Source organism: Perna viridis, chromosome 4 (assembly GCF_037379345.1).
Source record: "Perna viridis isolate PV_CMFRI_1.1 ecotype Kerala chromosome 4, ASM3737934v1, whole genome shotgun sequence".
Taxonomy (NCBI): domain Eukaryota; kingdom Metazoa; phylum Mollusca; class Bivalvia; order Mytilida; family Mytilidae; genus Perna; species Perna viridis.
Window position 1 is genome coordinate 4,804,790 of NC_142448.1, and position 23,555 is coordinate 4,828,344.

At 31.6% G+C, this 23,555-nt stretch overlaps 1 protein-coding gene across 4 annotated transcripts; it reads left to right on the top strand.

Moving 5' to 3' along the window:
• Positions 1-2: 2 nt before the first annotated feature.
• LOC148618522 (protein FAM227A-like) lies at positions 3-21,605 on the top strand. Of its 4 annotated transcripts, XM_088577537.1 has the most exons (17): positions 3-219; positions 3,320-3,490; positions 4,246-4,299; positions 7,128-7,201; positions 7,568-7,603; positions 9,429-9,542; positions 10,120-10,137; positions 11,115-11,177; positions 12,336-12,476; positions 12,815-12,941; positions 15,234-15,338; positions 16,417-16,844; positions 17,255-17,411; positions 18,367-18,445; positions 19,071-19,218; positions 19,435-19,534; positions 19,671-21,605. In XM_088577537.1, exons 1-17 carry the CDS (start codon positions 84-86, stop codon positions 19,673-19,675), a joined length of 1,956 nt encoding a protein of 651 aa, XP_088433663.1. In that variant the 5' UTR covers positions 3-83; the 3' UTR covers positions 19,676-21,605. The 4 variants fall into 4 exon arrangements, with proteins under 4 accessions (XP_088433663.1, XP_088433664.1, XP_088433665.1 ...); XM_088577538.1 differs by lacking the exon at positions 10,120-10,137 and having other exon boundaries at positions 4-219; XM_088577539.1 differs by lacking the exon at positions 19,435-19,534 and having other exon boundaries at positions 5-219.
• Positions 21,606-23,555: the final 1,950 nt, after the last annotated feature.

Consider the following 23,555-nt stretch of genomic DNA (forward strand, 5'->3'; position numbering starts at 1 on the left):
ACAACACATCAGTAATGCGCTTAATATAAAGTGCAAAATCCAATGAAAGAAAAATTCGGATTGGCTTTGACTTCGCATAAACAATGGAACGCGAACAACATGCAAGATTAAATCGTGTAGGTTCTCCAATTGACATTTGCGATGGAAATCTCGATTCGAAACCAGAAATTTTGGCTAAGAAGAAGAAACAGATCGAGTCTATGCAAAGAGCTAAATCTCGTATCCTTTGAAAGTGGAACGTTAACAGACACCGCCACCGGAATAAACATCCCTACCAACAGTACCATTATTAATCACGGCATCATAAATAAATTCATACAAAGAAAGACACTTATAAATTTTCATATTATCCATATACCATCATACAGTGGAACATGCTACCAACATCTGCAGTTCTCTGTACTACAGTACACAGTTTTAAAGAGCAGATCAATACAAATTTTCTAAACAGCAAGATATGTACATAGTTTTGAAAAAACAAAACAAAATCTAACGAAGTCATTTGATTTAAAAATATATTTTCACAGTATATAATATTTTTCATCATTTATAGTAAAGTACTTTTTAAATTTATGCGGTAGCCATGCATGCAAACAGCACATAATGGTCAGTATAATGACGGAATATATGAAAATAGATAGATGGATAGAAATATCTGACTCTTAATTAGTGCTTTCATGCAGTTTTATTTACAGTTCCATGTTTTATTTCCAGTGTTTGGATTTTTTAAACAGCAATAATAAAGTATAAAAATACATGTACAAATATTGGAAGTATGACATGAAATTGTAAATAAAAGCACACAGAAACAGATTTATTCATTGAAAGTATAGGAGAGTTCTTTATGATGTCATCACTTACCTGTGATTTGGTTTTGGTTGGCAAAAAAACCATTAAGTGGTATGGGGCATCAACTTTAAATCATCATAACTTTTTCATTTTTAAAGATAATTAAAAATTCTTTTGGTTCCCCAAATTGAAAATAAAATTATTTTTATCCATGGAATTTTTATATAAATATTCAGTAATTAGAGTATATGTGCATAAGATTTTAATTAAATTGTCAATTGTTTATTTAGTTGTTTATTTGCCAACTAATTTGACACTTATTATGATATGCCAATTAGTGAGTATGACATCACTAATAAGATTGGCAAACTCTCCTATTTACATGTAATTAACTACATGTATCTTGGTAAATCCAAGGATTTTAATAGTAGCCATGATTGAAATCTTGTGTAATTTTACACATATTGCATGTAAATACGCTGAGTCGGAAGAAGGAGCAAAGTTACCCATAATGCAATTTGTAAATGATGCGTGTAGGTTGATTGAAATTCAGTCTTTGAAGTTGACTGACAGCCATGCTGATAAAAATGCTGGTGGGCTTGCAGAATTTGGCTAAGATGCCAATGATATGATATGAATTCTTAAAATTAATGAGCTGGGTATATAAACTGACTGTTTAAAATTTTTGAAATGTCGAAACATGGTTGCTGTTGCTTAAAATAGGACACAGGAGCCTTAATACAGTTTTTGCTAATAACTAAAAAATTGTTGAATTTAGCAAACTTCTGATAGCAGGTTTTATTGTTCACCATCTGAAAATAAACCTATGCTGAATTTTTCAAAATGATTTGTTGCCCGACGTCGGAGTAATGGCCCCTGAAACAGTTTTTTTTTTTGACACTTATTATGATATGCCAATTAGTGAGTATGACATCACAAATAAGATTGGCAAACTCTCCTATTTACATGTAATTAACTACATGTATCTTGGTAAATCCAAGGATTTTAATAGTAGCCATGATTGAAATCTTGTGTAATTTTACACATATTGCATGTAAATACGCTGAGTGGGAAGAAGGAGCAAAGTTACCCATAATGCAATTTGTAAATGATGCGTGTAGGTTGATTGAAATTCAGTCTTTGAAGTTGACTGACAGCCATGCTGATAAAAATGCTGGTGGGCTTGCAGAATTTGGCTAAGATGCCAATGATATGATATGAATTCTTAAAATTAATGAGCTGGGTATATAAACTGACTGTTTAAAATTTTTGAAATGTCGAAACATGGTTGCTGTTGCTTAAAATAGGACACAGGAGCCTTAATACAGTTTTTGCTAATAACTAAAAAATTGTTGAATTTAGCAAACTTCTGATAGCAGGTTTTATTGTTCACCATCTGAAAATAAACCTATGCTGAATTTTTCAAAATGATTTGTTGCCCGACGTCGGAGTAATGGCCCCTGAAACAGTTTTTTTTTTATTTTTCATATGTACAACTTTAAAAATCTTCTTTGAAACCATGACAAAATTTATTGAAAGTTGGCATAATTGTTCCTTAGAGTGTCCTGCACAAACTGATTGTTTAAACTTTTACATTGGTAGAAAAATATGGCCGTCAACCCATCGTAATTAAAATAGAACATACATATTGGGTCAAAATTCTTTTTTTGCTATTTTTCATCAACTATAGAAGAATAATGAAGATGAAAGCTACTCATAAGATGAACATAATATTCTAAGTTGACTGGCAGTATTGAAATTTTTTTAAGTGGCCATTATCACCAGTTGTTCGGATTCCTGTGATTTTTGGTGTCTCTAGGAAGCATGGCATGGTATTCCAATTTGAATGGTGATGGTGAAAATTTGTTCTAATAGCTGCCATTTTCCTGCTAATTTTCATACTTGCTTTGATTTCAACGATATTTGGTTTATAATGTAAACATGGTCTCCAGAGTTGAATTGCGATGATGGAAATCTTGAATAGCCCTGATGTAACTTCATTTTATGTTCTTCATCACATGTATAGTGAACTAATGCCCCTCTCCCTCAACCCCTCCCCCTGAGCCTGAGAAAAAATGGCATATTGGGACACGTACCCAAATTTTTTCCAAAGGTTCTTAAAACACTTTGAAGGCATTCCCAACATTTTATAGTGCCTTAGGTACACAGTTGAACTTACAGCATTCATCAATATATGCACTTTTTCAGCAATTTTTTGTCAAACATGGTAACCAAGCATGATACCTTTACTAGATTATATTAGTTAATAGGGCATGGTTTGCCAGGTGAGCAATTCAGGCTCTTCAAGAGCCTCTTGTTCTACTTCTCGCCTTTTTTTTTCATCGACAAAAGATTTTTCAGAAATGAGAAAAGATTCTGTTCTCATTTCGTCACCTGAAATCTTTAAAATTACAAATTTTTTTTTTTTAAATATTGACTATTATAAGCCTTCAAATAGTCCAGTTGGCAAAAGTGTTTATTTTTCTACTATCTATAGAAATGATATTTGTTTTTCTTAACATAATTACAGCTTTTTTCATTGGATCCATAGATTTAGTTAACAAGAGGATAAGTAAATTAGAAAGAAAATTTCAAAAGTACACACAACTAATAGCAGAGAGTAGAGCATCAGATGTTGAGGATATTTCAGACACAGCCTCTATAATTAGTTCTAGAGGAGTGGATAGATATCAAAAAAGAGGTTTTCAAACTTTGAAAGTCTTTTTTCACACTCATAGCTATATTTATCAGTATTTTATTTGTTTTGTATAAAATTGTCAAATTTGATACACATTATGAGAAATGTCAAGGTTTAATTTTTATATTATTGTAATCTTAATGAATTAACAATTAAATTACTGAGATGCTGAATCTGTTGTGTTTAAAAATGGACCTCATAACAGCACTATGTTTGTCAGTGGTTGACCCAGATGAAGGGTTCTGGAGTTAGGACTCCCTTTTCTTGGAGAATAACTTTGTGCAAAATTTAGGCATAAATGAGCAAATGATTGCCTTAAACCCATTTTTTAAAGACAAATTTCTCCACTTTATTATTAATAATTTCTGGATCCGTCCTTGTTTGTAATCAGCATAGCAATATTTGAGCAAAATTTGTGATGGTAGATGAATTTACATATTTTGATATTTTATTAGAAAATTCTGAAAAAAATGTAATGAAGTATAACCATTTTGTTGGAAATAATTTTGTTGATATGACTTCTCTTTGAAAATTCGTACACGATTTAAAGAAATGCTGCTGTGTCAATTTGAGCCTTATTTCTTAGTGGACCAAAACAAAAAAACAAAAACAAAAAAAAATAGAAAAAAAAACAAAGAGTACACACATAAACTAATATATGAACTAATAAATTTCTTTTGACATTAAAATTCAGTCCATGATTCAAAAATGACTTATTTTATCAAAAGTTCATGCTTCTCTTGTTTTGATACTTTCAGAAAAGGAAGCAAAAGAAGTGAACAAATTTGCTGGGTACTTTACAATGAAACAGAGTAAGTTATCAACATTTGTTTACTAATTCAGTTACTTCCCCATCTAGGATTCACAGGTGGAGCTGCAAGCGATCAGGTCAAACAAACATCTGCTTCTCTTTTTGATTTACACTGATTGCTTGTAAAGGTTAAACCATATTTCTATTATTTGGACATCTAGAGTTTGATAATATGATTTAATAATTGACCAAATTATATATAAAATAATTTATTTAGAAAATATATTATTGTCAATTTTTTTTTATACGCCCATCTAAGACGGGACGTATTATGGTATACCGTTATCCGTCTGTATTTTTATACTGAACAAAAAGGGGGATTATCAAGTTTTTGCCTAATAACTCAAAAATACTTTCACTAACTTTTATGAAACTTTGGTGAATTGTTCATCTCTATTGACATAAGCTCCCTTCCGATTTGTATAAATGTCAAATTTTACATTTCCGTGTTATGAAGTTATACTCTTTAAAAAAAGGCAGAAATTGCCTAGGAAATTTATTCTTTGAAAAATGGTTGAAAACGGACCATTTGTTATGATGATTGACTAATAAATATAAAAGGTACTTTGTAACCTTGTGAGAATAGTGTGTTTTGAACAAGATAGAAGTGTATGGGTGAAAAAATGGGTGGGGGGTGGGGGGGGGGGGGGGCAGGGAGGTTATTTGACAGAGCTCACAGTATTTCATAAGATTCAATCAAAGCATAAGGACAAGTTAAAAGGGCAACGGGCGTATCATGCACTTAAAGTGCAGCTCTTTATTGTAACCTAAGTAAGCATTGCCCTGTGCATGGAATAATATATGCCTATTTATCGCACAGGCTTGCTATTATATTAAATATTGCAGATTAATACATGTGTATGATGATTTTAAAGTAAATATGATAACTGATTAGTAATAAACTATGAAATACATAAAAACACAATTTTTAGGAGTGATTTTACTAAAAATCATGGTTGATTTCCTAGATTAGTTAGATAATACCATATTTGATAGATTATTAGCCCTTGGATACAGCAATGGAAGCTGATAGAATAATCCAATAATAATGTTGTGTTACACAATTTAATTGTTGATGCCCTGTGCAGGTGCGGGTGTTAAAAGAATAGACCTGCAGCAGCTCTAAGCTTGTTGTAAAAGATGACTAAATAGTGCTCAGAAAACTAGCCGTGGGCTAGGCGCTCTGCCCACAGAGCAACTGTGTGCTCCAGGTGGTGGAATTGGGTACCCCTGGCGTGTTACATGCTGGGGTTGTCAGGCTATAATACGGAAAACCTGACAGCAAACCATAGTGGTGCATCGTGTTGGGAAAGATGTCACGTTCCTTGCACGTTAAAGAACCCTGCTGTAGTATTCGATAGGAGTAGGAACCTTTGCGCTCCGCCACAGGAGGCTAAATTGCCCGATTCTACCCATCCCTCCCTTGTTCTAGTGGCAATCAAAATTTGTCGACCCTATTATCCATGTGTCCCATCCCTTTTTTCATTTTATCATCCATTTCATGTTCATCGTCTGAATATAGCTGAAATATTGCTGCTCGGACGTTAAACCCCAACAATCAATCAATCATTAATTGGTGATCTTTAAAAAAGTTACTCCTGTTCAATAACTATTCCAACAAAATTTCTAGTGTGTTCTAAAATTATTTTTTTTACTTTAATTACACTAAGTATAGGAAGTCAGCTGATCGTCAGCGTCATTCATATTATGCAATTAATTGGTTAACACTGCATTATGAAAGTTTTTAAGGACTTCGTAGTTTATATCCACAAAAATAGTCAAACTATATGCTAGAAGCAACATTGTCTTAGCTTTATAATGAACGAAATGAAAGAAGGAACAGGTGTACTGAAGTGCTATCTTTTTCAACTGTATTGTAATATAATATTATTTAAATAGCTTTTACAGATACATGCATAAGTTATAGTTATCAAAACATGTTGAAAGAGTTTCAATTTTCTTATGATAAAGATGTAATCAAATTTGGACTTTATTTAGAGCAAATGACTTGCTAATGTTCAATGCTTCTCCTTGTACCACAGAGACTTAAGAAGTTTACTTCTTGATCTTTGAATTTTTAATTATTTGTTTTTAATTTTCAATGCTTTTGTTTATCAAATTAAATATTATTATTGAAAAAAACAGAGTAGGGAACATCTTATCAAAAGAGATTTTGAACAAATCAAGAAAAATATACTCATCAAGTTTTATTAATATAAGAAAATCATTGTAAAAATACAAAAAAATTATACACAGAATATACACAAATAATGCACTTACAATGCTTAAACCTAGGTTCAGTGTGTTTTTGGTACTACATAGGAGTGGCCATTTGACCCAGGAGAGATTATTGAGACCTTAGGATTTAGAGTTATTGGACTTTGACCATAAAAAGGGGGGATTTCACAATATTAGGACTATTTGGTTGCACCCATTTTGTAAATAATTTATTTCCAGTGGTATTAGATACTCTTTCAATTGTTATTAATTTCTTAATTTTCTTCCATAAAAAAAGATTTCTTTTCGTAATATCACAATAACTTGAAAACACTTCAAGCAGTTTTCATGGAACTGTTGAATTGAGGTTTTCTATTAATATAAAGTCCTTTTTGATATTTAAAATTTAATCCATATCAAAGTTCTGAGCTGTGCCACATCTGTTCAGTGTTCAACCTCTGCCAGCTTATCTACCTTGGCCCTGCAAAGCATTTTATTTAAGCTTTTTCAACATTATCAATGCAATCACAGCAACACATCTGTTCTAATCAATTGTGTTTTTTTTTCCAGAAAAGTTTCAAAATTAATAAGCTTTTTTTTTCTCTTTTTTAGCATTTTTGCCTGGAAGAAGTGAAAGAGTAAAAAATATTGCTAAAGTTAGCATGTCTCAAAGTAAAACTAACACTGTAAGTAATTACACAATCAGTATCTGGTCATAAGAACAAAAAATAAAGGACAAAATAAAAAAAAATGAGTACATTTTATGACTTCTAATTAAATTAAAAATGAAGTAATGAACAGTATGTTTTATACTGGTATAATCAGTAAAAAATACAATAACAGATCAAAAGTATACATGTACTGATAATTAACAAACAATGTAGTGAACAAGCAGTTTGAGGGCTAAAATTGAAATTATACATTCTATAAAAAAGGAATGAAAGAAAAACTTCTTTGTCCACTCTTTAAATCATTATGATTTTATCAAGTTAACAATGAAAATAGAAATAACAATATATAAATAATTCCAACCATATCTAATATTGTTTTAGGTAAAAAAAGATTCAGGGAAGCCAAAGTTTGTTGAGGTAATAACTTTGTTATAAAATTGGATTCACAGCACATCTGTAGTTACATGTGTGTAAACAATAAGTGCAGATTTCTCCTACTCTGTATTTTATGGTAATATTCTTCACAAAGCAGGGAAAGCTCAATACTCACTCAATAAGTTAACTGAACTGTTGAATAGGCTAATTTGTAAGGGATATAGTTATGATATTGTTAAACCATTAAAGGTAGCATTTTTATACAACCACAAAAAAATTGCAGTCATATAATGTTACAGGACAGTCCTTGTCGTCATCTGGGGACACTTCGTTTCTGTGTGATAACTTTAGTTGTGGTAGACCAATTGTTCTGAAATTTTGATATGATTTTACTTATCACTAAAGGAAGATTCCTAATTAATTTGGACTTTATGGCCCCTTACCATTTAAGAAAAAGGGGCCAAAGAGGGTAGAAATAGGTCTTTTATTAAAACCCATGTAGAATGTTTGGTTTTTTTTCAATTTTAATTGAATTAATTCTTTTTTTTTATTGTGTTCCTGATTTAATTCTGGTAAATAAATAAATAAATGTTTCAGCAGATTTTATGTGATTTGGACTGTTTTAAAGTTTTGGGGGATCAAAGTTGGACAACACCCAAAAAATTTAACTCTTTTATTTTTTGTCTGATTTTGAAAAAAAACATTTTAGAGTCCTCATAAAAATGCCTACCTTCATTGTTCAATTACATTTCAGATTTCTCTTACAGTGTTCTAGTTATAAGGGAACAAAGGGCAACACCTGAAAAAAATTTTTTTTTTTAATTTTTTGTCTGATTATGAAAATTTTTTATTGAATTTAAAATTTTGTGCAACATAATGTTTTATCCATTTGATGTGTCCATAATAAATTGTAAGTCCTTATGCTTAAGTGTGTCGAAAACTAATATTGCATCCACACTGCCCCCAACTTTTCAGGATTTGACCACTGGGGTCGTATCATGCTGTGCTCAGTTAATCTTTTTATTGGTATGAACATGTTCATAGGGTCTTTACAAAGAAACACACTAAATTTACAAGCGGTTTTCAGCATGACACTGGTTGTGTCCTTATTGTGTGACTTATGATGTACTGTGGTTCTCAAGCCACACATACAACATGTAGGAAGAGTTGGGATTGATATTAACAGTACATGCGGTGAGAGCATGACTTTTTGTAGGTTGTAACTGGTCTGGAACTGGTATGTCAGTTAACTGCTAGTAGTCTATTGTTTGTGCATTTGTGTAACATATAATCAGTTTCTTTAAAAGGAACTACAACCTTTTTTTTTAACAGATTTTTAGGTGTCTTTTATTGTGTAATATTTTATTCACAATGGCCAGATTTAAAAGGGGGACGATTGTAATCACCATATATTGAGCTGACATTTTTCATCCCGGTGGGGTTTTTTGTCTCTTTGACACATTCACAATTTCCATTCTTGTTATATTTACATTTTTTCTTAAGATTAATTTTTATACCCCTGCACTGAAGGAGAGGGGATATAATTTTTTACCATTATCCATGGGTCCATGTGTCCATAACAATTTTTTATGTCGTAGTTTACTAAGCAACTTATCATCACAGTGACTTGAAATTTTAACACTTTCTTCCTGTATGTATGCCATATTCATTTTGGAAAAAAATTTGACAACAACTTCCTGTTTACTGAGGACTTTTTTTCCTCCTTGTTTTATTGTAATTGAAAGCGGGGGTATCACTAGTGACCCATTGCTCACAGATTTCTTGTTTTCTCAATTTTATTAACAAAGAAGTTCAGTTTGTCTTGAGTTTTATTACACATGTAAGTTTAATGTTAAATGTTTTTCAGCTGTTTCAATATCCAGGTTATGATAGAACAGAATTAACTCCCCTACCTGATGATATTCCTGCCATTGATATGATGAAGAAAGCCACTGAAGCCCAGATGGATTTGTATAAAAAGGTACTTTCTTTGTTGTTGAATTAGTTTTAAGGTTAACATTGTTTTGCACTTGTGCAATGTTTTGGCTAATCTAGTATGTAGAATTATGGCTTTTATGGTAGTTAAATATTAAAATGATTTATTTTGAATCCTTGTATGGAGTAAAAGAATAATGAGGTTCTATACTTATTTAACTTATTCACCAACAAAGTTCGATCATCAAGTCCATTTGTTCATTCCTTTTAGTCTTTGGTCAAGATCTAAGCTATTTCCATACATCAGCTTGACAAGTCAGGGACATTGCAATCCTCAAATTTCTCTCTTTTTCAAACTTCTAAATAATTAGGAGTTATACACCTTTTCCACTTCAAAAATTCAGAATTTTGGGGTATGTATTATCATCAAATCAACATTCAGTTGGAGTTCATTAATCGGTATACAAGTAATTCTTACATTTTGTTAATTTTTTAATGATACACTGTGACAGAAAACAGTTATGGAGTGCATCAAATTATCTTTTTGACTTGAAACTGTTATGTTTATGTTATAAAAGAAAACATTGCAATTGCATGTACTTGATTGTGTATGTGTTTAACAGGCCAGAAAGAGTAATAAGGTAGATATCACTGTAGACAAGGGGAGATTACTCCAAAAGACCTGATGTTGTACATTAATTCTTTAACTTAAAATAATAATCACCTATTACATTCAATATTCATGTAAAATACAGAAGGATGATATATTGTATGAACTTCTAATTTTATGCTATTTTTGGAATGTATAATTCTTTGTAAAAATAATTCTTTGAATTAATCAAGTGACCTGATTTCTGTGTTTAATCGTGTCATGCCTTCTGTGTTTTACAGATGACTAATACTCAGCTTACTGACACAAGCATTTGTACTTCACTTAAGACCCTATATTTACATTGTATGATAAGTGGACATATCCTTAAATTACATCAATATATTAACATCCCAGTTTTAAGCAATAACCTCAAATCCTGATTTTAAATTTAAATATGAGTAAGATGCATGTTAAATCAGTTTTCATTGGATTTCAAATATGTTTATATGTGTAATATTACATTTATTCGTATGTATTAAGTTTCTACATGATAATTTTTAATACCACAAGATCAATTAAATTAAAATTTATATTAAGGTTATGACTATATTTGAAATAGAGGCTATGCATGCATGCATGTGTATATCACTTTACTTATATACAATATCAGAATAAACAAAGTCATGATTTGCATGTATTGTTTTCATTTTTTGATTTAGAATTACAAACTATGTTTTTTATTCTAAGTATAACTTTAGTTATGGTTAGAGGTTGAATAGATTTATTTTTGTTTAGTAAATGGGTACAAGTTTAAAAAAAAAATTTGAATATTGTTTTAATCAAACTTTCACGCAAGACCTCTTAAAGTAAGCAAAATTATTCGTACAAATTATAAAAAAAAACATGTTTTATCAAAATTTTATTCCACAATGAATATCCATGGGTACATTAGTAGGATAAAGTTCCAGAGATAATTACAACCATTAACCTCCATAAATTTATGTATATAAAGTGTTTGACTTTCAGGCTACCTACCAACCTTACTATAAGCAATGGTTTTATTGTGAGGCTTCTCAGGCAGTGTTTCAGGTCTGTATTACCTACTTATGGTAGACATTAGTCACATGATTGACACAATTTTTTTTTTTCAAGTTACAAATGTAATTAGAAATAAAGTATATTTTGTGATGTACCGACAAAGTTCTGTTATAATGAGTTTCAAATTTTATTCTCTAGCTCAAAGTCATATCTTATTTGAATTTGATAAGGCAGAAAAAGCTCTATAGTTTCAAAGGACAAGGAATAATAATTTTCAGTGGAATATTACATTTTATAGGAAATATTGAAATTTAAATTGGTGATGGATCCAGGGTGAGAGTGCAAGGGTTTGGCACCCCTTCTTTTTATTTGGAAATTTATTTAAAAAAAAATGGTAAATAATGTCCTAGCACTCACTTTTTTGAGGAACCCTGGCTGGCTCACCTCCTTTTCAAAGTGTCTGGATCCACCCCTGAAAATGTACTTCTACAACGCAGTGAGTCTTAATTTAAGCACTCCTGGATTTTCAATTCCCTAATTATCTTTCAATAAATATATAAACTGTGGACTAACTATTAGTTATTATTATTAATTGCCAGGTACTTACTGGCATATTTAACTTTCTAATATGACGTCTTCATAACATCAAACAGTATATGTTGGTACAACCCCACCTTTAGCACCTGCGCATTGTCTCTTTTCTTTCACTGTTGCTCCGAGACAAAACTCTCATGCAATGATTGAACAGCTGAGAGGTTATCTAATACTATACTGATATTGACACTGATACTTATTCAATAGATGGTTTACTTGATTATGTGGTATATTTTTTAATTAAACCAACTTTCATACGGAGTTGGTTAAATGGAACAGCCATTATTTTGGCTACACCTAGGGAAATTTTTATCACAAAAATTACCATATTTGTCATATTAGAAAAGAAATAATTCCATCTGAGGTAGATTTGTACTCATTTTAACATGGGTTTGGCATTTACGGTATATTCTCATTTAACACCTCGCTATCACTTGGTATCAAATAATAGAATATAAATGCTGTACCCATGTTAAAATGAGTACACAATTACCCCTTCCATGAATTATTTCTTAAGTGTCAACTTAGTACCAGTATACCAGTATACCATTATGGCTGTCGTACTCTAAGTTATTAAAAGGAATGAATTAGTCATGTAACACATATTTTCTTCAGGATTTGTTCTGGTACCTATTCTTAGATAAGTACCAGGCTAGTAAGAACTCCCAGGTTAGACTATTTAATAGATGTGCCCACAATTTTGTCAAGCTGATGATGTTTGTCCAGCATCCACAGTACAGGGATGTCTTCTTTGCTGTAAGTGTTCCACATGATCTTATGGCTTAATAAAAAAATAATTTGTTTAAACAGTCTTACTTATTTTATTTGAATCTTTTTCATTGAAATAATTTGTTAAAAAAGGTACGTGTAGTAAGTGTATTTAGGATATGTTGGAGAGAAGATCATACAAATAGGTACAACTTTTATAACTTAATATAATAAGACTTGTATTAATTCATTATCTTATTTTGATTGTATCATACATTCATCAACTCTAAGTACCTGAAGTTATGAAGATTACTGTAAAAAATTGAAATTTTTAGGTGTTTTGGATGATACCTTTTTTCTACAGTCTTTCATACTTCTCCTCACAGGAATATCCTAACTTGATATCTCAGTCTATCTATGCTGCCTACTGCTATGCTTTCCCTGATTCCTACAGACAGTTTGGAGAACAGTTTAAAGAGGATATTATAGCCTTAGTTTATGATTGGATAACAGGTTTGTACAGGTCCCAAAAACAAAAAAAAATTCCACATGTTTTAAGAACCTGCTCAATTTGAGTCAGAAACATTGTCATGTGGATGCAATCCCTAGATGAGTTGTAACATCTTTTAAAATAATGCATGCCTCTACTTCAGGAATTCTTTACAACTATTTGTTCAATCCTAACTTTGCCCAAAAAGCATTGAACTCAGGCAGGTAATAAAAACTAAACTTTTTTTAGCTCACCTGGCGGAAGGCCATGTGAGCTATTGCCATCACTTGGCATCCGTCGTCGTCCGTCATCTTTGTCGACCGTCGTCATTGTCATCATTAACAATTTTTCAAATTTCGTCTCCTCTGACACTACTTGACCAATTGGAACCAAACTTGGTGTGAATGTTTTTTGGGGTATCCTGCATAGAACTGATATGGGGATTTATAATCTGTTGAAAAACATGGCCACCATTACTAAAAATAGAACATAGGGGTCAGACAGTAGTTTTTTTGCATATATCTCCAAAACCGTTAGGTTAAGTTAAATTCTGACAGGGTAAAAGTGTTTAGCATGATGAGATCTATCTGTGATCAAATTTCATTTCAATCTGTTGAGCCATGTTGGAGTTATTGCCTTTTTTCGATATTTTTTTTTGTTTTTAATGTTATTTCTTTCAAAAATCTTCTCCTGTCACTACTTGACTAATTGAAACCAAACTTGGTATGAATGTTTCTTGGAGTAAAACGTGACCGTCGTTACTAAAAATAGAACATAGGGTCAGACAGTAGTTTTTCACACATATACATGTATCTCCGAAACCGTTAGGTTTAGCAAAATTATTTTTATAGCTGAAATGACCCTTATTATAAGGCCTTCAAAAGTTTTCTGGGATCAAAGTTTTCAGGTGACTCCTTGTAAGAGTTATTGCCCTTGAAAGATGAAAAATGATGGGTTTTTTTTAGTTTTCGGCCAATTTTTTGAAAACTATAATAGATAGAAAGAAACTTTCCATCACTGAAATGATCCTTATGATAGACCTACCAAAGTCTTCTTGAGTCAAAAGTTTTGGACAACTTGTTCAATTTATTGCCCTTGAAAGACAAACTTTAACCAGGTGAGCGATTCAGACTCCTGGGAGCCTCTTGTTGTTATATGATTAGACCTAAAGCTGAAAATAGATAGATAAATCTTGTATTATGATATACGGTAGATGGCAGAGATTTATTCAATTTTATGAGTATAAAATTGAATGTTGTGGGCATAAAATTTTACCCTTATCCGTCTGTCCCGCATGTTTTTGCATGATAACTCAAAAATTCTTGCACCAATTAAATTGAAACTTTTAGAATGTGTTTATACCCACAGTGGGATGCCCTATTTTCATTTTTTTATTGTGTGCAACAAATGAAGGCAAGACTAAGGTATTACTTTGTCAGTGTCGGCATCCACATTAAGATTTGAATGTTCAGATTTCTAATTAGGTAAGTTTAAAGTGAACCACTTATGATAGGTCAGTTTTATTTGGTATGCAGTTGCTTTAGCAACATTTCATCACAACTCTGTGTTTATTTCATGCATATGACCCCCTGCCATCACAGTCTATTGAAATTTTATGTGAAGTTTTCTGATTAGGTCAGTTAAAAAGCATCACATGTACTTGGTCAGTTGTATTTTGGTACGTTATTAGCATTAGCATCACTATATCAGAGACTCATATCTCTTTTGTGCATATCCCCAATAGTTAAAATTAGTAACAATGTCACTAGAGTCGGGAGTTCTTCTTCATACACATGCATATTGATAGCTTTGCAGCTCTGTGAAAAGTTCTTTATTAACTGTGTTCTCCAAGTGTCATATTTTGGTTTTGTTTTGTTTTGTTTTGTTTTGTTTTTTGTTTTGTTTTTTTGTTTTTTTTTTGTTATGTCTCTTATTAATCCTATATCATGAGACATACCTATGTGATAAAAGTTTATTTAAAAAATTCCAATTTTTCATTTGGAAGCACTTGCAGCAACTTGTGTGATATGTCAGAATTTTCGCAATGGTATTTGATTCAAATCTAAATTGTGAAACCATCCCTATTTATTTAGTATAAATCTTCTAATAGTATTTTTATCTATTTTTGTTCTTCTTCATGCACATGCATAGTGATGGAAAATCTACCAAGTAGCTTTGCAGCTTAGTGAAAAGTTGTTAATTTATTGTGTTTTCTAAGTGTCAATTGACAAATCTTTCATGTGTGGGGCATCATCTGTGTAATATTTTGTAATTTTACTATCTCCTATTAATCCTATGTCATATTAACATATTAGGTGTAAGACCAGCTCCAAGGATGTGGATGAAATGGAACATGGACAAGTTAGAACCACCAGACATTAAAGTTAGAGAGGAAATTATCAATGCTCAGAAAAAGAAATGTGAGTTCAGTGAAACTCGTAAAATGCTATCACTTTTTTCTATTGTCTGGGTACATATGAGATGGTTTGTAAAAATATGTTATAGTATACCCTAAAAATGAAATTTATGTAGATTGATTAGATTCTCATCCATTTCTTTAAAATGATATGGGGCAGGAGAAAGAAATTTTTTATTGATTTACATGGACAGGAGGAAGGAAATTATTATCATACCTGTTTACAAGAAGATTGGGGTAAATAGAAATCCCCTCTGTTAGTCCAATGGCTAAGTTTTATCTTATAACCACATACATGTACCTCTCGAGTGCAACTCCTCCTCAACTATTACTCTTGAAGAAAACTTGGTATGTATGTGCAAAAAGGAGATAATTATTGTTACATGGTTGTGACAGAAGATAATCCTATTTACTGTGTTGATATTCAAGTTCCATGAGGAATCAGTGGTATTAGTGGTATCAGTGGAATCAGTGGTATCAGTGGAATCAGTGGTATCACTCATTGAGGTAAATCTCAAGTGGGTTCATAGAAGGGATTCTGATGTGGTAAAAAAAGGTCATGGAATCTACTCTGAAAAAAACTAAGTTTAAATCAATATCTAAATTTTTTAAAAAATGTTAGCAATAGTTTTAATACAGAGAGGTGATATGTATATGTTATGTTTTAAGTTTTAATACAGAGAGGTGATATGTATATATTATGTTTAATGTTTTAATACAATTCATCATATTGTGTCAACAATCATCACTGCAGTGCAAAATTCAATATATAAAAAGTCTACCTGTATATTATACAGATATTTTTTTTATCACCAAGAAAAGGTGTTTTATTTTGTTAACACATCTTTTTTTGACCTTGCAACAAGTGTAAAACTGTAACAATTGAGTCAACAGTTAGAGTAATTCACATCAATTTTTTTTTAAATGTAAGTGGTTTACTGATCAAAGACACTTTAATTCTACAGTCACATCACCAATATGATGAATTTAAAAAAAAAAATGATTAACAATGTTAGTTTTATAACTAAATCTAAATTTATTAGATAATAAAAAACAGTTTTGAACTCTTTTGTTTATTTCAGCATCAGCAAATATTAATACTAGTTTCCTTGACAACCTACTATCCAGCCATACACCTAGTCAGTATACATCCACCACCTCCCTCAATCAATCCACCTCTATGCAGAGTGGATTTGGGGGGCGAAGGAGGCGTGGAATCCATAGAAAAAGAAGTTCTATCACATCTACATCTTCCAAAATAAAAATGTCAGGATCAGCTAGCTCTTCTCGTGATGGATCAACTGAAATGTCATCAGACTCCATGAAATCATCACCAGCCCGTCGCCAGACCAAACAGAGACCAGTAGATCCAAGGAAATTAATGGATGCTTTGACTCCTATAAGGGAGACTACAATGGAAGATATGTATGAGAAACAGGAAACAAAAACCTCAACAATTCACTCGGCAATTAAAATGCCATCTAAATTCCTTGAGAAACCTGTTAGAGAGGTAGTTCTACAATTATCAACTATTATCATTAAATAAATTAACTATTTTTACAATTAATGAGTGTAGTAAATTTTAGAAAGTTATGTGAAAAAAAAAACAACTTTTAAATGACTGACTGCAGACCAATGGACATCACTCTACCTGGACAGGTTATACAAATTCACTTAAAGGGGAATCAAATTCAGTTATTTTCTTTTAAACCCTTTACCTTGTTGAACCCCAGCTCCAAAGGAGAAGGGCTATACTGTTTGACCCTTATTTATGATAAAATTAGAACCATTAATTACAGCTCAGTCATATAAATTTAAATGGGACACTATATTCACTTGTGACTTTATAAAACAGTCAGGGAATTACTATAACTTTGTGTGACAAATCTTTAATCAGAAATGTTTTGTTTCTATGTCTAGTCTCATCCAGCTTGTGCAGGACCAACCTTTACCCGTGGATCATTCAACATAAATGGGCAGAGTCCATTATTTGCTCATTGTATGTACATGAAGCACCTACAGTATGACAGTGGCCAGAATATCAGGGTCACAAGAACTGAGCTAGAGAACTTACCTCCATATCCTTTGTATAAAACTTAACTTAACTATACACTTCTTAAAGACACATGTGTTCTGTAAACTGGCTATAAAACTTAACTTTGTTAAAGTACTGTAATGGGAGAGCATGATTTGACTCACAAAATTATACTTCACCACCAGGGTTCAAACCCTAGAATGCTCTGTGACAAGCCAGCAACAAATGGATTTGGCTAAAGAATTAGTATTTTAGCCAAGTCATTTACTGGCTGTTTATCTCTCACTTGATACTACTATGCAGGTAGGCGATCCTGCCACACTTCCCCTGCCTCAAGAGTCTTGATACCAAAAATGACTCTAACAACTAGTTCACTAGCTACGCTAAATCCTTGTGTATTTTGGTTGGGCCCCAGATGTAATGGGAGAGCATGATTTGACTCACAAGTTTATACTCTGTCACCAAGGATCAAACAAGCTAGCAACAAACCGATTTGGTTTAAGGATTAATTCTTTAGCCGAATTGGTTTGTCCCTGGTTTGTCACCAAGCGGTTCAGGGTTCAAACCATGGTGACAGAGTACAATTTTGTGAGTCAAGTCATGCTGTCGTGTTACTGATATACATGTGAAGAGGCATTTATACAGTGTAAACACTATTAAAGTGGGACAGATTCTCCAAATTGCAACTTGTGAACCCCGATCCCTCCTCCCTGCCCAAAAAAATTGTGTCAGACCTACCAAGAGTAGCAAGTAGGATAAACAGGAATAATTCAACATTTAAAATAAATCAATCTGCAAATTAATACATGAAATAGTGTTACTTTTAAAAGTATATGTTGTACTAGAAAATGTAAAATCAAGATGGTTACAGACTTACATTTTGATAGATTAGAATTTAATTTCCTATTTTCTTAATTTCTTATTATAGATTATTATAATTGGTATGTCTTAATAAAATCAATATCAAGGTACAAAATAAAATCCTTAACAGTTGTTACATTAGATACCCCTACATATAGAGAAGTTATAAGGGAATCATTTAAAAATGTTAGAGACATACAGAAACAGTACGAGGAGTAAGTACCAACAACTTTTTTTCTTTTAAATGGTTCTTACCCATTTTTGGTATGATATAATGGCAATTTTAATTATTATTTAGCAGTGTAGTGCTGCCACAGTCTGTTGAAACTATTCTGTGATTTTTCTAAATAGTCCAACAGAGTATAGAGCATTAAAATTCTTTAATAGGTATTAATAGTATTATATATAATATAATTATATATATGATTTTGTTAGCATTAAACTTGTATACCTTGACAACGTCCCTTGTGTCTTAGTTTCTAGCAGTGAGTTTGTCTCTCACACCACTGACTCTGTTATTATTATATTTAGAAAATTTACCAAAATATCAGTAACCTTTTACATGGTGATTAAATGTTCACTTTAAACCTGCTGTCATACACAGTTTATTATAATGAAAGTAGAGTTGTTATATTTGTATGTAGCAATACATGAAACATATAATACTATTTATATGAAAGTCAGAAAGACATTAAGGTGATAAAATCCAGTATTTTATAGTAATGGAGGATACAAATAACAGACAATATATAACATAATCTTCAGAATGCATATCATAAGCAATGAATGGCTGTAAAACTTTGGGTATCTTGTAATATTATTTATAATTTCTGTTTTAAGGTTCTATGAGAAGAGTTCAAAAGAGAATTTGGAGTCCCTGAAGAAACACAGATTACTTAGGAAGGAATATGAGAAGAAGGAAAGTGCTTTATTATCTGATCCTAAGCAGGTCAAGAGGCTTGTTGAGGTTATCATGCTGGATTTAGATGTATGTATCAGTCGTCTTTTCATTTTACATAATATGTTGTTATTCAGTGACAATAAGTATTTTGACATTGATTATTTTCATTGTATTTTACCCAATTTTAAATATGTTAATTGTTAATGAAGACTACAGATAATTATTAATGTAACATATAATTACTTATTATATGATAAAGGTATGTTACATGTAAATAGCATTTGAATGTAATTTCTCCTTCAGCGGAAAATGAGTAGTATGTTAATTCCAGTAAGAAAAAAAGAGGAGGAGATTAAGCAACTTATAGTGACACTAAAGAGAAAAAGGTTGTCAAGATTTCAAGGTATTTCTGTATCCATTTGTCATCATAAATATTATGTCTCTAATGGCAAGGATTTGTAGGATTTTAATTTGATGAACAAAAATGTAATTCTTTATTCAGCATTTTATTTAAAAAAAGATATTGATTTTATTTCCAGAATGATGAAGAAAATACAACATCAGTAGCAGATGAAGCTCTAGAGACTGCAATGAAGTCAGTACAAGTGGCTTAAAGAATCTACAGATCAGTTTATTTTTTTTTAATTTTCACATCAGATGACTTAGTTAAAATATTTGTCACAATTTGACTTGTTGTGTGAAAATTATTTACTTATACAATCATTGGGACAGAGAGAGATGTTATACTTGTATTCAATGAGTGGGTGGTATATTGGGATCACCATGTCCATTCTGTCAATTCAAAAATGTAGGATTGAATTCTAATTGGATGTGTGGCTTTATATAGATGGCCGTCATAGGGCATACATTGTAGGCCAATTTTGGTGCTGCCCAATGTCAACTTCCTGCTGTATGGGACTTAGCCATTTTTCACTATATGGAATAGAGAAAATTTTTGTAACAAGAATCTTTGCTTCTAATAAATGGATTGATATCAAATTTGGTGTGTGGCTTTATATACCGGTAGATAGTGCATAAGTTGTTAGCAATTTTGGGTGCTTGCTGATGTCAGCTTCCTGTACAACTGGGGTTATCTAGCATGTGTGCAACTTGATGTTAATATTGGAAGCTATTGTGATAATAACATGTTCAGCATATCATAGTGACACTTTAACTTTTTGAAATAACATAGTTAGTAAATGATGCTAATTATTAGCATTGAGGAAGTCTGTAATGTTTAGATCTCTGTGTTATATTCCATGTAAATTATTCAATATAAGTTCCATTTGAAATGCAACTCAGTTTTTCCTATAAATTCAGTGTGATGGTATAATTAGTACTTTGGTTCCACTCAACTTATTGTAGAAATCTGCTATAGTTTGGATGATATACACTTAGTAAAGTAACAGTTGATATACATGTAATTTCTTTTTCAACTGATTTTTTAGCTCACCTTGACTCAACTTTGATTTTGTGTAAACATCATCTTTCAAGTGTTTCCTTTGAAGGTTTAATTTGTTAATTGTACTGATCATCTGCAGCATATTACTTAAAAGTAGAAAACCATGATAGATAAAAACTTTTGATATATTGATCCTCATGATTAGTCCCAATTGATGTTAAGTTTGACCTCGTAAATAAAATATGAATTAAGTAGTTGTCTTTGTAAGAATAATGCAAAATCTGAAAAATTTGATACACCCCATGAAAGACTACATATTTTAATTTTTGTAATTAAATTGTTTTATGGGTCTATATCATGAAATGTGTACCAGTAACCAGTCATTTATTCATATCTGCCTGCTCTCAAGAGATAATCAACATTTAAAATCCAATAGATTCTATTGTATTTAAGTGTCATTTACAGAGTTATCTTCCTTAATTTTGAAATCTACAGTGCATTTTATATAATTTTTATCTCCTAAGAACATGGGTTATATGAAAAACCATGTGTTACTTTCTGTTTATTATGACATTTTAAACAAAATATCAAAAATAAAAATATGTAGGCTTTCCAACCATGAATCACATTTTGCATGCTTCTTATGAAGAGTGCTACTTAATTATTGTTCTGCTTCATCAAATAATATGACCACAAGATTTCTAATGTTAGTTATTCAGGCTGTTAATAGCCTCTATTAAGTTTTATACAGTATATCATTTTTTATTTTGTTGAAATAACATGGTGGGACAAAGAAAAATCCAAGACATTTCTGATAGGAAACCAGTCAATATTGTAAGCCTTTTACTTGTTACAATGCATTAAATGATTATAGATTGTTTTATTCTTACAGTTTATATGTTATAGATTTATCTTGTGCTGTATGTTTCATATTTCTGGCATTATATCATTGTTTTGTTTTGTTTTGATTTGTTTAATCATATCATTGTTTTCTAGGTACATGTATTTCTATTATCTGTGATAATTTCTTGTGTATTTTACATGGTTTAATAATAAATATATTTCTATTTTACTGTTACGTTGTCCTTTATATGTCTTAGTGTGGCTAAAGTTAACCAGATAGGCTTATTCAGGTAACCAGATAGGGTTATTCAGGTAACCAGATAGGCTTATTCAGGTAACCAGATAGGGTTATTCAGGTAACTGTTCTCTTTACTTTTGTGTAACATAGGGCATTAACTACTGTTATACATGTAGGTTCTTCTAAGATAGAAAGTTTTCTACTGTTATACATGTAGGTTCTTCTAAGATAGAAAGTTTTCTACTGTGTACATGTAGGTTTTTCAAAGAAAGTTTTCTACTGTTATACATGTAGGTTCTTCTAAGATAGAGAGTTTTCTACTGTGTACATGTAGGTTTTTCTAAGAAAGTTTTTCTACTGTTATACATGTAGGTTCTTCTAAGATAGAAAGTTTTCTACTGTTATACATGTAGGTTCTTCTAAGAAAGTTTTTCTACTGTTATACATGTAGGTTCTTCTAAGAGAGAAAGTTTTCTACTGTTTATGTGTAGGTAATTCAACCATGCATGTTCTTTAGGCATGGAAAGTTTTCCTCTTTTATGTAGAAGTCCTCATAAATATCAGACAGCAGGTGACTGGTGCATGTCAACAACCCACTAAATTCAAAACAAAACCAGAAAATCTTTCTTCATTCTGTTGTTGCACTATAGATTAAAATTGTACAGATGTGCATGTGATTGGCACTTTGCAATAGTTATTCTTAATTTTGTTGATTTAATTGAAAGATGAATTGTTTCTTTAAAATATGTATCAGTATGCAAAAAAGACTATAGTTACATAAAATATTTGGTATGTATGTACTGAAAGATCAAAAACAGAATTGTTAGTTCAGTGGGTTTTTAGCTCACCTGGCTCAAGGCCATTTGAGCTACTGCTATCACTTAACATCTGTCGTCGTTGTCGTTAACAATTATACAAAACTCTTCTCTGAAACTACTTGACCAATTAAAACTAAACTTTGTATGAATGTTCCTTGGGGTATCCTGCATAGAACTGATGCGAAGATTTTTGATTCGTCGAAAAACATGGCCGCTGTTACTAAAAAAAAAGAACATAGCGGGCAGACAGTAGGTTTTCGCATATATATTTCCAAAATCATTTGGTTAAGCTAAATTCTGATACAATTAAAGTTTCAGTATGATGAGATCTGTCTGTGGTCAAATTTTGGTTTTAATCTGTTCAGCCATGTTGGAGTTATTGCCCTTTTCAACGATTTTTGCTATTTTTAATGTTATTTCTTTCCAAAATCTTCTCCTCTGACACTACTTGCCCAATTGGGACCAAACTTGGTATGAATGTTTCTTTGGGTATCCTGCATAGAACTGGTGTGGGGACTTTTGATCCACAGAAAAACATGGCCGCTGTTACCTAAAATAGAACAAAGGAATCAGACAGTAGTTTTTCGCATATATCTCAAATCCTTTCAATAGCTGAAATGATCCTTATTATTAGGACTACAAAAGTCTTCAGGGACTTTTTTTTTTTTAACAGTTTTCAGCCAATATCTCGGAAACTATGATAGAAAGAAACTTTCAATTGCTGAAATGATCCTTATGAAAAGTCCTACCAAAGTCTACTTGAGGCAAAATTAAACCAGGTAAGCGATTCGGGCTCTTGTGAGCCTCTTGTTTTTGTTGTTATACCTGTAGGTTCTCACTGCAAGAAAATTATTTTCTGCGGTCACATCAGGTTCTTCGTGCATAGAAGGTTTCCTATTGTTATGACATTGAGGTTCTTTATTTTCTGTTCTATCAGCAGGTCCTTACTATTATATCAGCAGGTCCTTACTGTTATATCAATAGGTCCTTTCCATAAATATAAGACAACGGTGAGTACTTTGTCACCATGGTCACAAAATAGGCAAAAAAAAACAATAAATGCATTATACACATCTATTTTTTGTAATTTTTATATGATATTTATCCCCTTTGGTTGTGTATA

What these genes read in the sequence shown, in the direction of transcription:
- LOC148618522 (XM_088577537.1), top strand. Translation starts at nt 84, where the DNA reads ATGGAACGCGAACAACATGCAAGATTAAATCGTGTAGGTTCTCCAATT. An exon ending in GGATAGATATCAAAAAAGAG is followed by an intron (nt 3,491 to 4,245) that starts GTTTTCAAACTT and finishes TGATACTTTCAG; the next exon opens with AAAAGGAAGCAAAAGAAGTG. An exon ending in TGAGCTAGAGAACTTACCTC is followed by an intron (nt 17,412 to 18,366) that starts CATATCCTTTGT and finishes TAACAGTTGTTA; the next exon opens with CATTAGATACCCCTACATAT.